The sequence below is a fragment of the Prionailurus viverrinus genome, chromosome B1 (genome assembly GCF_022837055.1).
Source record: "Prionailurus viverrinus isolate Anna chromosome B1, UM_Priviv_1.0, whole genome shotgun sequence".
Classification (NCBI taxonomy): Eukaryota; Metazoa; Chordata; class Mammalia; order Carnivora; family Felidae; genus Prionailurus; species Prionailurus viverrinus.
The window spans coordinates 59,139,184-59,156,076 of record NC_062564.1 but is presented as its reverse complement, the minus strand read 5'-3'; the positions used below and the strand labels follow the sequence as shown (position 1 = coordinate 59,156,076).

The 16,893-nt window shown below is 39.4% G+C and overlaps 1 protein-coding gene across 6 annotated transcripts in view; it reads right to left on the bottom strand.

The window, feature by feature from the left end:
- NEK1 (NIMA related kinase 1) overlaps positions 1 to 16,893 on the bottom strand; it is a 248,558-nt gene that overhangs the window by 65,137 nt on the left and 166,528 nt on the right. For all 6 annotated transcript variants that reach the window (XM_047856749.1, XM_047856753.1, XM_047856750.1 and 3 more), the window contains one exon: positions 12,972 to 13,124. In XM_047856749.1, coding sequence (XP_047712705.1) covers positions 12,972 to 13,124 — 153 coding nt within the window. The remainder of the gene's footprint in view (positions 1 to 12,971; positions 13,125 to 16,893) is intronic.

Sequence of the window (16,893 nt, the reverse complement as noted above, 5' to 3'; positions counted from 1 at the left end):
CTCTTATGAATTATTTTCCCTGGCAGTGGATGTAGAAGGAACAGTCAAATGGGAGAAAAAGTTTTACAGCAACATCATACATGGATCAAGTATTTAAAGACAAATGCAGAAATCTGGGAAGAGAGCAAAGAATGCTGTTTTGTTTTATTTCCCTGAATTCCTGCACAAAACAGAAAAAATCAGGATAGCAAAACCATATATCCATGAATAACATCTAAACCAAATCTAGGCGACAAGGTATCCTCACAAACCCCCAAGTACATATGAATGGGGACAAATCACTGACAGCCTCCAGACTCAGTAAAAGCATCTGTTCAAAAGAGGAAAACAGTAGGCACTTAACAGGCCCCAAGTCAGAAGAACCCCCAAAAGAGACAGCAGGTATTTACAAGCAAGCATGATGGGTCAATTTAAGAAAAGCAGCTGAAATGGGAATAATTTTTACACACTTTAATTTGCAAGTAAATGGAAAGGGTCAATGGGGAGGTCAGAAAGGGTGGGAGAAGTCTGGGTCCTAACAATTCTGAAAACTAACCAACTAAAGCTCCCTCCTAGAACAAAGCCTCAGACTCTGAAGAAATTGCTGGAAGGAGAATCCAAATTGATCTGTGCAGGTATAAGAGAAACAAAGGAAAGAGAAAAGTGGGGGAAAGGAACAAAGACAGAAGAGCTCAGAAACTACAAGGCAATAATTTTTATTTTAATTTTTAAAATTTATTTATTTATTCTGAGAGAGAGAGAGCATGCAGAAGCAGCAAAGAAAGGGAGAGAGAGAGAGAGAGAGAGAGAGAGAGAGAGAGAGAGAGAATCCCAAGCAGGCTCCAAACTGTAAGCACAGAGTCCAATGTGGGGCTCAAACTCATAAAATGTGAGATCATGACTTGAGCTGAAACCAAGAGTCAGAACACTTACCTAACTGAGCCACCCAGGGACCCCTAGGCTTTAATTTTTAAACACTACATGAAAATAACCGAAAAGGAAGCCCTAATAGGCTATGAAGTTAGAAAAGCTATTTTGACCTCATGCGCCTAAAAGTTTAATAAATCTAATTTCACATAAAAATAAGTAACAGAGGATCATTGTTGAATTCTGTACAAGTTACCAGAAAAAAAAAAAAGAGTATGAAATAGAATAATATCCTCAAAGACTGGTGTTTCCCAACTTTGGCATTACTGGATCAGATAATTATTTGTTTTGGAGAGCACCTGTTATAGTATGCACTGTAGAAGATTTACCAGCTTCCTTGGCCTCTACCCACTAGATATATAGTGTGCCCTTCCCAGTTAACAACCAAAAATGTCTCCCAACAATGCCAAATGTCTTCTGTGTGCAGAATCACCCTCATTTGAGAACCACTGCTATAGAAAATTAAAACCGACCAAAAAACTAAAATTATAACGTACTAAAAAATTTGTTAGTAAAATTAAGAACATCATGGAAGACATTAGAGAATATAAATTATAATGAGAAAGTAATCAGAAAAGAGGCAGCTGATAGAGTTAGAGAAAAACTAGGGGAAAAAAAGAAAAAAATCTTAAAAATAAATATCTTAGAATAAACACAAAATCATATAAACAAAACACATAATGTCGTAAGAGATATAAAAGGAGAACAGGAGAGAAAAATTTCAATTGAAAAAAGTGATAGAAAGGATTTAAGAGAAAGTGGCAGATATTAGAGAAAGATGAAAAATATCAAAAATACAAACAGAAGTTCCTGAAATAGACTTAAGGAAGAGAAAACTAGAAAAACTATAATTCAATAATACTTTCCTAAAATTGGGGTGGGGGAAGGACTGGAAACCACATATTATAAAGATACACTACAATGAAAAAAACTATAAAACTCTCATAAAAAAAATCAAAGAAAAATTAAGTAAAGGGATATTCCATGTTCATGAATAGGAAGACTGAATATTGTCACAACGTCAGTCCTTCCCATTTTGATCTATGGATTCAATGCAATCCCAGTCAAAATCCTAGAAAGTTATTTTGTGGATATCAACACTGATATCTAAAAGTTGATTCAACATGATTCTAAAAGTTCATGTAGAGAGGCAAAAGATCCAGAGAAGCCAACATGATATTGAAGGAGAACATAGTTCAAGGAATGATACTACCCAGCTCCAAGACTCAGTATAAAGCTACAGTAATCAAGACAGTATGGTAATGGATAGATAAATGAAATAGAACATAGCTCAGAAAGAGATCCATATAAATACAGTCAACTGATCTTCAATGAAAAAGCAAAGGCAATTCAATGGAGAAGGGATAGACTCTATAATAAATGGCATGGGAACATCTGGAGATCCCATTTCCCCTCTCCCCCAAAAAGTATCTAGATACAGACCTTAAACTATTCACAAAAATGAACTCAAAACTGATCACAGTCCTAAATGTAAAATGCAAAATTATAAAACCCTTAGAAGATAACAGAGAAGAAAATCCAGATGACTTCAAGTTTGGCAATGACATTTTAGATACACTACCAAAGGCAGGATCCATGAAAAAGAGAATTAATAAGGTGGACTTCACTAAAATTTATTTTTCTTCTAAATGTTTATTTATTTATTTATTTAGAGAGAAAAAGCATGTGCAAGTGTGTCAGGGGGGTGGCAAAGGGGGGGGGGGGGAGAATCCCAAGCAGGCTCAGCGCTGTCAGCACAGAGCCCAATGCAAGGCTCAATCCCATGAATGGTAAGATCATTACTTGAGCTGAAATCATGAGTTGGATGTTCAACTGACTGAGCTACTCAGGCGACTCTGGACTTCACTAAAATTTAAAACTTTTGCTCTACAAAAGACACTGTCAAGAAAATGAGAAGACAAGCCACAGAGTGCATGAAAATATTCGCACAAGACATAAAGACTTAAAGCCCTGTTAACCAAAACATACAAGGAACTCTTAAAACTCAACAATTAAAAAAAAACAACACTAAACAGCCCAACTTAAAAATGGACTAAAGATCTGAACAGACACCTCAGCAAAGACATACATGGATGGCAAACAGGCATCTGAAAAAATGCGCCACATCACATGCCATTTGGGAATTGCAAATCAAAACAATGTGATACCACTACACGTCTACTACAATGGCTACAATTCATATCACCGACCACACTAAATGCTGCTGAGGAGGTGGAGCAATAAGAGCTCTCATTCGTTTCTCATGGGGGTGCAAGATGGTACAGCCACTTTGGAAGACAGCTTGGCAGAGTGTTGTAAAACTAAACAAACTGTTAACACATGAACCAGCATTCACATTGCTTGGTATTTACTCAAGAAGTAAAATCTTTTGTCTTAATAGAAACCTGCACATAGATATTTATAGCAGTTTTATTCATAATTGCCAAAACTTGGAATCAATCAAAATGTCTTTCAATAGGTGAATAACCTACTGAATAACCTATATAAACAAACTGTGGCATATCCCTACAATGCAATATTATTTAGCACTAAAAAGAAATAAGGTATCATACCAGGAAAAAACAGGGAGAAAACTTCAATGCCTATTACTAAAGAAGCCAGTATGAAAAGGCTACATAGGGTATGATTCCAGCCATGACATTCTAGAAAAGGCAAAACTAATGAGACACTATAAAGACCAGTGGTTGCTAGGAGTTTGAGAGGAGGGAGGAATAAATAGGTAGAACACAGGGATTTTTTAGAGCAATAAAATATTTTGTATGATATTATAGTGTATGTGTATCACTTTATATTTGTCAAAATCCATGAATGGTATAAAACCAAGAGTGGACTTTATACTATGGATTTGGGGTGATCATAATGTGTCAATGCTGGTTTGTCAATTTTAACAAATGCACCACTCTGGAGAGAGGATGTTGTTGGTTGGAAAGGCCATGCATAGGTCAAAGAAGGGGATATACTGAAACTGTACTTTCTATTCAATATTGCCATGAACCCCAAATTACTCTAAAACAAAAGTAACTATTAAAAAAACACAGAACCTACTGGAAAATAATGATAACACCAAATGTATTTTTTAAAAACTACTGAACTTTAAGGAAAAAGAAAGACATCCTTTGAGTATCCAAGCAAAATGACCAAATCATTTATAAGAGAAAATAAGATTGTCATCAGATTCTTGATAGCTTTGCTTTATGGCAGAAAACAATGGAGTTTCATGTAGTAAAGAAATTCAAGGAATGGAAATATAAACCAAAGATTTACATTCAGCCAAACTGACTTTCAAGAATAAAATCTTAAACTGCTATGAACATACAAAATCTCTCATATTGTTCACATGCCTTCTATTACAAAAAGGGCTTAAGACAATCATATTGATGAGACACATAAAGATTGGGAGCCTAGAGAACACTGCAGGTCCTTTATGTTTGTCATTAAATCCACAAAACAATCCTTAATAACAGTGTTTCCATTCTACACATAGAGAAATTTAATGTCAAAGTCAGAGCAACTTGCCCATGGCTGTGGGGCAAGTGATCGGAACCAGAATTGGAACCAAAGCCCATTATCCTTCCACAGCATGAAGGTGCTCCCACACACATATTAAATAAACTTTTTTTGTCCTTGCATATACTGGGATTGTGTATTGCCTGGAACTTCATTCTTCCCCGCCCCCCCCCTTATTTACCCAATGAGCTCTTTTTTATTTTTTGGCCTGGCTCAAGATCACTTCCTCTCTCTGTGGCTTTCTCTAACCCAAAAGGGCCTTACCAGATGAAACTATATGATATTGACAACATAAAGCCTCCTAATGTGTGCCTCCATACCATTACACATACACTTCCAACAAAGATTTTGCCACATGGGATTTCCTAATGGTAAGAAACTGTGACTCTTTGTGTTAAAATCCTAGCACAGAGCATTAGGGAAAAATTAAAAAGAGGGCAGAGGACAACTCTGAGAAGTCTTTTTTTTAACTATCCAAGATACGGTTAGTTATTTAAACATGTCTGCACTACCTCTTAACTTTGTGCCTACTTTTATCTTTGCCCTTTTCATGCAATATTATCATGTATTTTTTTTCATTAGTGTCCATCCTCTGAGGGTAAGGATGATCTTTTTACTCTTTGTAGCTTTCCTGCCTAACACGTAGTAGTAGGAACAGCTAATTAGTGTTCCATAAATAGTTGGTAAATTGAAGTTAAAAAAAAGGAAGACAAATCATAAATGACTTTTCAGTTCCAGTTCTCCGAAGATGGATTATTTGAATATGGAGAAGACCTGCTTCCACATTACCTAAGTATTATTGTACACCAAATTGCACACATTTAAGCAATAATGAGCTTACATAAAAAGAATCTGAATCTGATGTTTTTAAAGTAATGGTTCTAATACAAACACATAAAGGATTTTTAGCTTACAAAATAATATAAAATTTTTATCGTTATTTTTGAAAAGATTTTGGCCTGGAGACTTTTTTTTTCCCTTAATAAAGCCTGAGGTATTCTGACAACAGGATCAGACTAAGATGTAAGAATACTAAATTACTAGCATTTTGTTTTGTATTAGTGTCTGGCATACAATTATACAATTTTCAGATACAAGAATGGGAACAAATTAATTACAAATACATGCAGTTTGTATACCCTTTTTTCAAACAAGTAATTGTATATACTTCTCTCTTGAAATTGCTCTTTCTTTTAATATTAAAGAAAATGCTAGAATGATTAATGGCTAGGGGATTCACCCTTAAAAAGAAAATAATCTACTTTTTACACTTTAATAATGTGTATAGGTTCATCTCACTGGCAAAATAGCATCTGGCTAATTTCTTTATACACACTTCGAATAACTTTACCACCTATGTTTTTTTTTTTTGTCAGTTTCAAATATGAGCATCACTCTAATTCAAATAATTCTCTAAATTCAATATTCTCCATACTCAAATAATCCATCTTCAGAGAACTGGAACTGAAAAGTCATTTATGATTTGTCTTCCTTTTTTTTTAACTTCAATTTACCAACTATTTATGGAACACTAATTAGCTATTCCTACTACTACGTGTTAGGCAGGAAAGCTACAAAGAGTAAAAAGATCATCCTTGCTCTCAGAGGACAGACACAAATGAAAAAAAGTAAATGATGATATTGCATGAAAAAGGCAAGGATAAAAGTATGCACAAAGTTGTCAGAGACAAACTTAAGGAGAGACGGGGAAAAAAGAGATAGATTGAGAGAGAACACAATACTGACATACATTCATGTCTAGACACAGATTCTGAAAAAAGAAAAACCGAGAGTTGCGGCAAGATGGCGGCTTAGGAGGACGCTGGGCTCACCACACGTCCTGCTGATCACTTAGATTCCATCTACACCTGCCTAAATAACCCAGAAAACCACCAGAGGATTAGCAGAACGGAGTCGCCGGAGCCAAACGCAGACGAGAGGCCCACGGAAGAGGGTAGGAAGGGCGGCGAGGCTGTGCGTGCTCCACGGACTGGCGGGAGGGAGCCGGGGCGGAGGGGCGGCTCGCCGGCCAAGCAGAGCCCCCGAGTCTGGCTTGCAAAAGTGGAGGGGCCTGACGGACTGTGTTCCCACAACAAGCGCGACTTAGCGTCTGGGAGGTCATAAGTTAACAGCTCTGCTCGGAAAGCGGGAAGGCTGGAGGACAAAGGGAGGGAGAGCTGCTGAGCCCCCTGATGACAGAGCTCAGTTTGGTGGGGAACAAAGGCGCTCGCCAGCGCCATCTCCCCCGCCCATCCCCCAGCCAAAATCCCAAAGGGAACCGGTTCCTGCCAGGGAACTTGCTCGCTCCGCGCAAACACCCAACTCTGCCCTTCTGCGGAGCCAAACCTCCGGCAGCGGATCTGACTCCCTCCAGCTGCCACAGGGCCCCTCCTGAAGTGGATCACCTAAGGAGAAGCGAGCTAAGCCTGCCCCTCCTGCCCCGTGCACCTTGCCTACCCACCCCAGCTAATACGCCAGATCCCCAGCATCACAAGCCTGGCAGGGTGCAAGTAGCCCAGACAGGCCACGCCACCCCACAGTGAATCCCGCCCCTAGGAGAGGGGAAGAGAAGGCACACACCAGTCTGACTGTGGCCCCAGCGGTGGGCTGGGGGCAGACATCAGGTCCGAGTGCGGCCCCGCCCACCAACTCCAGTTATACACCACAGCACAGGGGAAGTGCCCTGCAGGTCCTCACCACGCCAGGGACTATCCAAAATGACCAAGCGGAAGAATTCCCCTCAGAAGAATCTCCAGGAAATAACAACAGCTAATGAGCTGATCAAAAAGGATTTAAATAATATAACAGAAAGTGAATTTAGAATAATAGTCATAAAATTAATCGCTGGGCTTGAAAACAGTATACAGGACAGCAGAGAATCTCTTGCTACAGAGATCAAGGGACTAAGGAACAGTCACGAGGAGCTGAAAAACGCTTTAAACGAAATGCATAACAAAATGGAAACCACCACAGCTCGGCTTGAAGAGGCAGAGGAGAGAATAGGTGCACTAGAAGATAAAGTTATGGAAAAAGAGGAAGCTGAGAAAAAGAGAGATAAAAAAATCCAGGAGTATGAGGGGAAAATTAGAGAACTAAGTGATACACTAAAAAGAAATAATATACGCATAATTGGTATCCCAGAGGAGGAAGAGAGAGGGAAAGGTGCTGAAGGGGTACTTGAAGAAATCATAGCTGAGAACTTCCCTGAACTGGGGAAGGAAAAAGGCATTGAAATCCAAGAGGCACAGAGAACTCCCTTCAGACGTAACCTGAATCGATCTTCTGCACGACATATCATAGTGAAACTGGCAAAATACAAGGATAAAGAGAAAATTCTGAAAGCAGCAAGGGGTAAACGTGCCCTCACATATAAAGGGAGACCTATAAGACTCATGACTGATCTCTCTTTTGAAACTTGGCAGGCCAGAAAGAATTGGCACGAGATTTTCAGGGTGCTAGACAGAAAAAATATGCAGCCGAGAATCCTTTATCCAGCAAGACTGTCATTTAGAATAGAAGGAGAGATAAAGGTCTTCCCAAACAAACAAAAACTGAAGGAATTTGTCACCACTAAACCAGCCCTACAAGAGATCCTAAGGGGGATCCTGTGAGACAAAGTCCCACAGACATCACTACAAGCATAAAACATACAGACATCACAATGACTCTAAACCCGTATCTTTCTATAATAACACTGAATGTAAATGGATTAAATGCGCCAACCAAAAGACATAGTATCAGAATGGATAAAAAAACAAGACCCATCTATTTGCTGTCTACAAGAGACTCATTTTAGACCTGAGGACACCTTTAGATTGAGAGTGAGGGGATGGAGAACTATTTATCATGCGACTGGAAGTCAAAAGAAAGCTGGAGTAGCCATACTTATATCAGACAAACTAGACTTTAAATTAAAGGCTGTAACAAGAGATGAAGAAGGACATTACATAATAGTTACAGGGTCTATCCACCAGGAAGAGCTAACAATTATAAATGTCTATGCGCCGAATACCGGAGCCCCCAAATATATAAAACAATTACTCATAAACATAAGCAACCTTATTGATAAGAATGTGGTAATTGCAGGGGACTTTAACACCCCACTTACAGAAATGGATAGATCATCTAGACACACGGTCAATAAAGAAACAAGGGCCCTGAATGAGACATTGGATCAGATGGACTTGACAGATATATTTAGAACTCTGCATCCCAAAGCAACAGAATATACTTTCTTCTCGAGTGCACATGGAACATTCTCCAAGATAGATCATATACTGGGTCACAAAACAGCCCTTCATAAGTTTACAAGAATTGAAATTATACCATGCTTACTTTCAGACCACAATGCTATGAAGCTTGAAATCAACCACAGAAAAAAGTCTGGAAAACCTCCAAAAGCATGGAGGTTAAAGAACACCCTACTAACGAATGAGTGGGTCAACCAGACAATTAGAGAAGAAATTAAAAAATATATGGAAACAAACGAAAATGAAAATACAACAATCCAAATGCTTTGGGATGCAGCGAAGGCAATCCTGAGAGGAAAATACATTGCAATCCAGGCCTATCTCAAGAAACAAGAAAAATCCCAAATACAAAATCTAACAGCACACCTAAAGGAAATAGAAGCAGAACAGCAAAGGCAGCCTAAACCCAGCAGAAGAAGAGAAATAATAAAGATCAGAGCAGAAATAAACAATATAGAATCTAAAAAAAATGTAGAGCAGATCAACGAAACCAAGAGTTGGTTTTTTGAAAAAATAAACAAAATTGACAAACCTCTAGCCAGGCTTCTCAAAAAGAAAAGGGAGATGACCCAAATAGATAAAATCATGAATGAAAATGGAATGATTACAACCAATCCCTCAGAGATACAAACAATTATCAGGGAATACTATGAAAAATTATATGCCAACAAACTGGAAAACCTGGAAGAAATGGACAAATTCCTGAACACCCACACTCTTCCAAAACTCAATCAGGAGGAAATAAAAAGCTTGAACAGACCCATAACCAGCGAAGAAATTGAATCGGTTATCAAAAATCTCCCAACAAATAAGAGTCCAGGACCAGATGGCTTCCCAGGGGAGTTCTACCAGACGTTTAAAGCAGAGATCATACCTATCCTTCTCAAGCTATTCCAAGAAATAGAAAGGGAAGGAAAACTTCCAGACTCATTCTATGAAGCCAGTATTACTTTGATTCCTAAACCAGACAGAGACCCAGTAAAAAAAGAGAACTACAGGCCAATATCCCTGATGAATATGGATGCAAAAATTCTCAATAAGGTACTAGCAAATCGAATTCAACGGCATATAAAAAGAATTATTCACCATGATCAAGTGGGATTCATTCCTGGGATGCAGGGCTGGTTCAACATTTGCAAATCAATCAACGTGATACATCACATTAACAAAAAAAAAGAGAAGAACCATATGATCCTGTCAATCGATGCAGAAAAGGCCTTTGACAAAATCCAGCACCCTTTCTTAATAAAAACCCTTGAGAAAGTCGGGATAGAAGGAACATACTTAAAGATCATAAAAGCCATTTATGAAAAGCCCACAGCTAACATCATCCTCAACGGGGAAAAACTGAGAGCTTTTTCCCTGAGATCAGGAACACGACAAGGATGCCCACTCTCACCGCTGTGGTTTAACATAGTGCTGGAAGTTCTAGCATCAGCAATCAGACAACAAAAGGAAATCAAAGGCATCAAAATTGGCAAAGATGAAGTCAAGCTTTCGCTTTTTGCAGATGACATGATATTATACATGGAAAATCCGATAGACTCCACCAAAAGTCTGCTAGAACTGATACATGAATTCAGCAAAGTTGCAGGATACAAAATCAATGTACAGAAATCAGTTGCATTCTTATACACTAACAATGAAGCAACAGAAAGACAAATAAAGAAACGGATCCCATTCACAATTGCACCAAGAAGCATAAAATACCTAGGAATAAATCTAACCAAAGATGTAAAGGATCTGTATGCTGAAAACTATAGAAAGCTTATGAAGGAAATTGAAGAATATTTAAAGAAATGGAAAGACATTCCCTGCTCATGGATTGGAAAAATAAATATTGTCAAAATGTCAATACTACCCAAAGCTATCTACACATTCAACGCAATCCCAATCAAAATGGCAACAGCATTCTTCTCGAAACTAGAACAAGCAATCCTAAAATTCATATGGAACCACAAAAGGCCCAAATAGCCAAAGGAATTTTGAAGAAGAAGACCAAAGCAGGAGGCATCACAATCCCAGACTTTAGCCTCTACTACAAAGCTGTCATCATCAAGACAGCATGGTATTGGCACCAAAACAGACACATAGACCAATGGAATAGAATAGAAACCCCAGAACTAGACCCACAAACGTATGGCCAACTCATCTTTGACAAAGCAGGAAAGAACATACAATGGAAAAAAGACAGCCTCTTTAATAAATGGTGCTGGGAGAACTGGACAGCAACATGCAGAAGGTTGAAACTAGACCACTTTCTCACACCATTCACAAAAATAAACTCAAAATGGATAAAGGACCTGAATGTGAGACAGGAAACCATCAAAACCTTAGAGGAGAAAGCAGGAAAAGACCTCTCTGACCTCAGCCGTAGCAATCTCTTACTCGACACATCCCCAAAGGCAAGGGAATTAAAAGCAAAAGTGAATTACTGGGACCTTATGAAGATAAAAAGCTTCTGCGCAGCCAAGGAAACAACCAACAAAACTAAAAGGCAACCAACGGAATGGGAAAAGATATTCGCAAATGACATATCGGACAAAGGGCTAGTATCCAAAATCTATAAAGAGCTCACCAAACTCCACACCCGAAAAACAAATAACCCAGTGAAGAAATGCGCAGAAAACATGAATAGACACTTCTCTAAAGAAGACATCCGGATGGCCAACAGGCACATGAAAAGATGTTCAGCGTCGCTCCTTATCAGGGAAATACAAATCAAAACCACACTCAGGTATCACCTCACGCCAGTCAGAGTGGCCAAAATGAACAAATCAGGAGACTATAGATGCTGGAGAGGATGTGGAGAAACGGGAACCCTCTTGCAGTGTTGGTGGGAATGCAAACTGGTGCAGCCGCTCTGGAAAGCAGTGTGGAGGTTCCTCAGAAAATTAAAAATAGACCTACCCTATGACCCAGCAATAGCACTGCTAGGAATTTATCCAAGGCATACAGGAGCACTGATGCATAGGGCCACTTGTACCCCAATGTTCATAGCAGCACTCTCAACAATAGCCAAATTATGGAAAGAGCCTAAATGTCCATCAACTGATGAATGGATAAAGAAATTGTGGTTTATATACACAATGGAATATTACGTGGCAATGAGAAAAAATGAAATATGGCCTTTTGTAGCAACGTGGATGGAACTGGAGAGTGTGATGCTAAGTGAAATAAGCCATACAGAGAAAGACAGATACCATATGGTTTCACTCTTATGTGGATCCTGAGAAACTTCACAGGAACCCATGGGGGAGGGGAAGGAAAAAAAAAAAAAAAAGAGGTTAGAGTGGGAGACAGCCAAAGCATAAGAGACTGTTAAAAACTGAGAACAAACTGAGGGTTGATGGGGGGTGGGAGGGAGGAGAGGGTGGGTGATGGGTATTGAGGAGGGCACCTTTTGGGATGAGCACTGGGTGTTGTATGGAAACCAATTTGTCAATAAATATCATAAAAAAAAAATAAAAAAAAATAAATAAATAAAAACCTTCAAACGTTAAAAAAAAAAAAAAAAAAAGAAAAGAAAAACCATATTCAGCCTCTCATTTGAATAAGCTTTTAAATGTGAAAACACCTGTTTTATACATGGACACTCTTCATATGCATAGCTGTAATACCAAGATGCACAATACTCATAGAACATAAGTGTTTTCCTCTTGCCTCACAATTCACCCTCCCCAGTCCTAAAATAATGTTGTCATAACTACTCCAGATATCTTTATTCAACCTCATTCCAGAATCCACATGCACTGTTCCTATCTCTCTCTTCATGTAAAACAACATTTTGACTGTCCACTTTTCTGGCTCACCCTATGAACATTTCCTTTTCCTTTTATTTTAAGATCCCATCCAGGTTATGTCAGGTCAAAATTCAAGACTACAATGTTGAGACAACTCTTCAGAAAATACGACTAATGTCCATCTAACTAGAACAAAAAGATAACCTATTATAAACAATTCACTTAAAATAGATATATCTTGGGGCGCCTGGGTGGCGCAGTCGGTTAAGTGTCCGACTTCAGCCAGGTCACGATCTCGCGGTCCGTGAGTTCGAGCCCCGCGTCAGGCTCTGGGCTGATGGCTCAGAGCCTGGAGCCTGTTTCCGATTCTGTGTCTCCCTCTCTCTCTGTCCCTCCCCTGTTCATGCTCTGTCTCTCTCTGTCCCCCAAAAAATAAACGTTGAAAAAAAATTTTTTTTTTAAATAAAATAGATACATCTTTAAAAATACAATTTAATTCTTAATAACGTTACTTCTAGTATGGAAAAACAATCTGTATGCTTACCATGTCTAACGGTTGTGTTTTCTAGTAGTCCTGTCTGAAGCTGTAGTTCAGCTTCTCCAAGTATCTTCAGAACTGAATCTGTAGGGCTTCTCCCCCAGACTTTTCTTGGAGACCCACCAGGATCTAATTTGATAACCTCTCCCACTGTATGTTCTGTAAGAAAAAGACACAAAAAAACAAATCTCACTGATAGAACATAACACTATTACTGTTTTATAAGGCAGATTTAAGATCTATCCAACTGAACACATCAAAGGGAAAAAAGGTTGTATCACAAGGAACATAAGCTGATACTTTAAAAGACTTTCAGAGAATGAATGATGAATAGAAAGAATGGATGATGAGTGGTATTACTAACAGTAGTAATAAAACTATAGATCTACTAAAATACTTTTAAAATACTTAAGGGGGGCAGGATCAAGATGGCAGAATGGGAAGATCAAGAACTCATCTCCTCTTAGGGACACACCACAATCTATAACTACATGTAGAACAACTATCTCTGAGAATGAACTGAAGACTAGCTGAACAGATCACAAAGAACTAAAAATACAAAGAAAAAGACAATTGAGATGGGCAGAGGGGTGGAGATGCAATTTAGTCAGGACTCGCATCCCTGGCATGGTGACCCACAGTGAGTGATATCACAGCTGCAGAGGCCCTCCCTGGGGACTAAGGGGTCTGAGTTCCACATGAGGTTCCAGACCCCAGGGGATCTGTACCAGAAAGACAAGCACCCATAATGTATGGCTTTGAAAACCAAGGCGGCTTGCTTATGTTTGGGAGAGCTAGAGAGCAGCAGGAAACTGCAACTCCACTCTTAAAGGGAGTATGCACAATGCCACTGACTCTAAGTCCCAGGACAGTGTAGCGGTTTGAAAACTCCCTGAAGGAAATCCACTAACTTCAGATATGTGCCCAAAGGGCAGGGATCTGTTGGAAAGTTTTCCAGGGATGAAAGTGCTGGGGTATAGTTTTTCTTATCCTCTTTCTACCTAGCTGACCCAGCTCCGGTGGGTGCCATTTCTGACATTTTCCACCTACTGTGCTAGCACCACTAGCTCCACCCTGGCATTCCCCTGTGGACTTGCCCTACCCAACATGCCCACCCGGGCCCAGAGCCCCTACCTTAGTATACCCTGCAAGCAGCGTAGGTTGGTCAGGAGCCCTTTCCAAGCAATTCTCTGTTCCACCACTCCTGGAGGGGACCCTCAGCCAGCACCAGAGCCCTTCCTAAGTTAACCTGGTTGGAGGGGGGGGCTAGTCCCAAATACTAAAACACCTACAAAAGTTGCAGCCAGCTATCACAACAAGCCACACTGAGGGCCAGCCTCATTCAACAGTACACCTGTAGTAGTGAAAGTCAGACCTCACAGGCAGCTGTGTACACCAGCAAGTCTGCAAAATGTTGACCCAGCCACAACAGGAGGGTTCAGGCAGCCCACTCATGAGAACCTGGCTTAGGTGACTAGTAGGCCCCTTCGGCATAAAGCCACTCCTTCAAGACCTGAAGACATAACCGATCTACCTAATACACAGAAACACAGTGAGGCAAAATGAGAAGACAGAGAAATATGTTCCAAGTAAAAGAATAAGACAAAACCTTAGAAAAAGAACTAAACAAAATGGAGAAAAGCAGTCCACCAGATAAAGAGTCCAAAGTAGTAATGGTCATAAAGATGCTTACTAAACTCAGAAGAAGAGAACAGAATGAGAACTTCAACAAAGAGATAGAACATATAAAACAATAACCAATCAGAGTTAAAGAATACAATAACTAATATGAAAAATACACTAGAGGGAATCAACAGCAGATCAGATGATGCAAAAGAAAGAATCAATAATCTGGAAGGCAGGGTAGTGGAAATTACTCACTCAAAACAATAATCAGAAAAAAGAAGTTTTAAAAATGAGAATCGTTTAAGGGACCTTTGGGACAACATTAAGTGTACTAACATTAGCATTATACGGTCCAAGAAGGAAAAGAGAGAAAGGGATAGAAAACTTATTTGAAGAAACAACGGCTGAAAATATCCTAACCTGGCAAAGATAGTATACATCTAAGTCCAGTAAGCACAGAGTCCCAAATAAGATGAACTCAAAGAGACCCACACCAAAATATTACAATCAAAGTATCAGCAGTTAAAGATAGAGAGTCTTGGGATGCCTGGGTGGCTTAGCCAGTTGAGTGTCTGACTCTTGATTTCGGCTCAGGTCATGACCTCACAGTTCACAGGATTGAGCCCTGCATTAGCCTCTGGGCTGCTTGGGGTTCTCTCTCTGACCCTCTGCTGCTTGCACTTACTCTGTCTTCAAAATAAATAACTAAAACAAAAGAAAAAGAAAAAAGAAAAAGAAATAAAACAAAAGAAAAAGAAAAAAGAGTCTTAAAAGCGGCAAGAGAAAAACAACTAGTTACTTACAAGGAACCCCCAAAACCTATCAGCTAATTTTTCAGCAGAACCTTGACAGGCCAGAAAGGTGTGGCATGATATATTCCAAGTAATGAAAGGAAAAAAAACAACAACTTATAAACAAGAATACTCTATCTGGCAAAGTTATCACTCAGAGTTGTTCCACCACTCCTGGAGGGTACCCTCAGCAAGCATCACAGCCCCTCCTAAGTTAACCGGGACTGGGGTGGGAGGGCTAGTCCCAAACACTAAAACACCTACAACAGTTGCAGCCAGATATCACAACAAGCCACACTGAGGGCCAGGCATAACCAAGTTTCCCAGACAAGCAAAAACTAAAGGAGTTCATCAATACCAAACTGGCCCTCCAAGAAATGTTGAAAGGATTTCATTAAACAAAAAAAGAAAAGATCAAAACCAAAAATGAGAAAATTAAGAATGAAAAAATCTTACTGGTAAAAGTAAGCATAAAACCAAGCTGTGGATCAACTGCCCTCACATCTAACATGATGGTTAAAAGATAAAAATATTAAAATCATCTAGGCCTACAATAATTAGTCAAGAGATACACAAAATAGTAAGATGTAAAACATGATATCAAAAACATAAAATGTTTGGGGGATGGTAAAAATGTAGTGCTTTTAGAAAGTGCTTGAACTTAGGGGCGCCTGGGTAGCTCAGTCGGTTGGGCACCTGACTTCGGCTCAGGTCATGACCTCACAGCTCATGAGTTCAAGCCTCGCATTGGGCTCTGTGCTGACAGTTCGGAGCTCGGAGCCTGCTTTGGATTCGGTGTCTCCCTCTTTCTCTGCCCCTCCCCCACTCGCATTCTGTCTCAGTCTCTCTCAAAAATAAATAAACATTAAAAAAAATTTTTTTAAATAAAAAGAAAGTGCTTGAACTTAAATGGCCTTCAACTTAAAACAGACCACTAGATACATAGGATGTTATATGTGAACCTTATGGTAACCACATACCAAATACCTTTATTTACATGTGTAAGTGAAGGTTTATGTAAATAAACTAAATGCTTCAATCAAAAGACATAGGGTCCCTGAATAGATTTTTTTAAAAAAGGCCATATATATGTTGCCTACAAGAGACTCACTTCAGATCTAAAGACACACACAGACTAAAAGTGAAGGGTTAGAATAAGCTATTCTATGCAAATGGAAACATAAAGAAAGTTGAGGTAGCAATACTTACAGCAGGAAAAATATATTTAAGTTTATTTATTTTTGAGACAGAGAGAGACAGAGCATGAATGGGGGTGGGGCAGAGTGCGAGGGAGACACAGAATCGGAAGCAGGCTCCAGGCTCTGAGCTGTCAGCACAGAGCCCAATGTGGGGCCCATACTCAAAGACTGCAAGATCATGACCTGAGCCAAAGTCAGACACTCAACCAACTGAGCCACCCAGGTGTCCCAGAAAAAATAGATTTTAAAAGAAAGACTGTAACAAGAGACAATGAAGGGCACTACACAATGAATACATACATCAAACAAGAG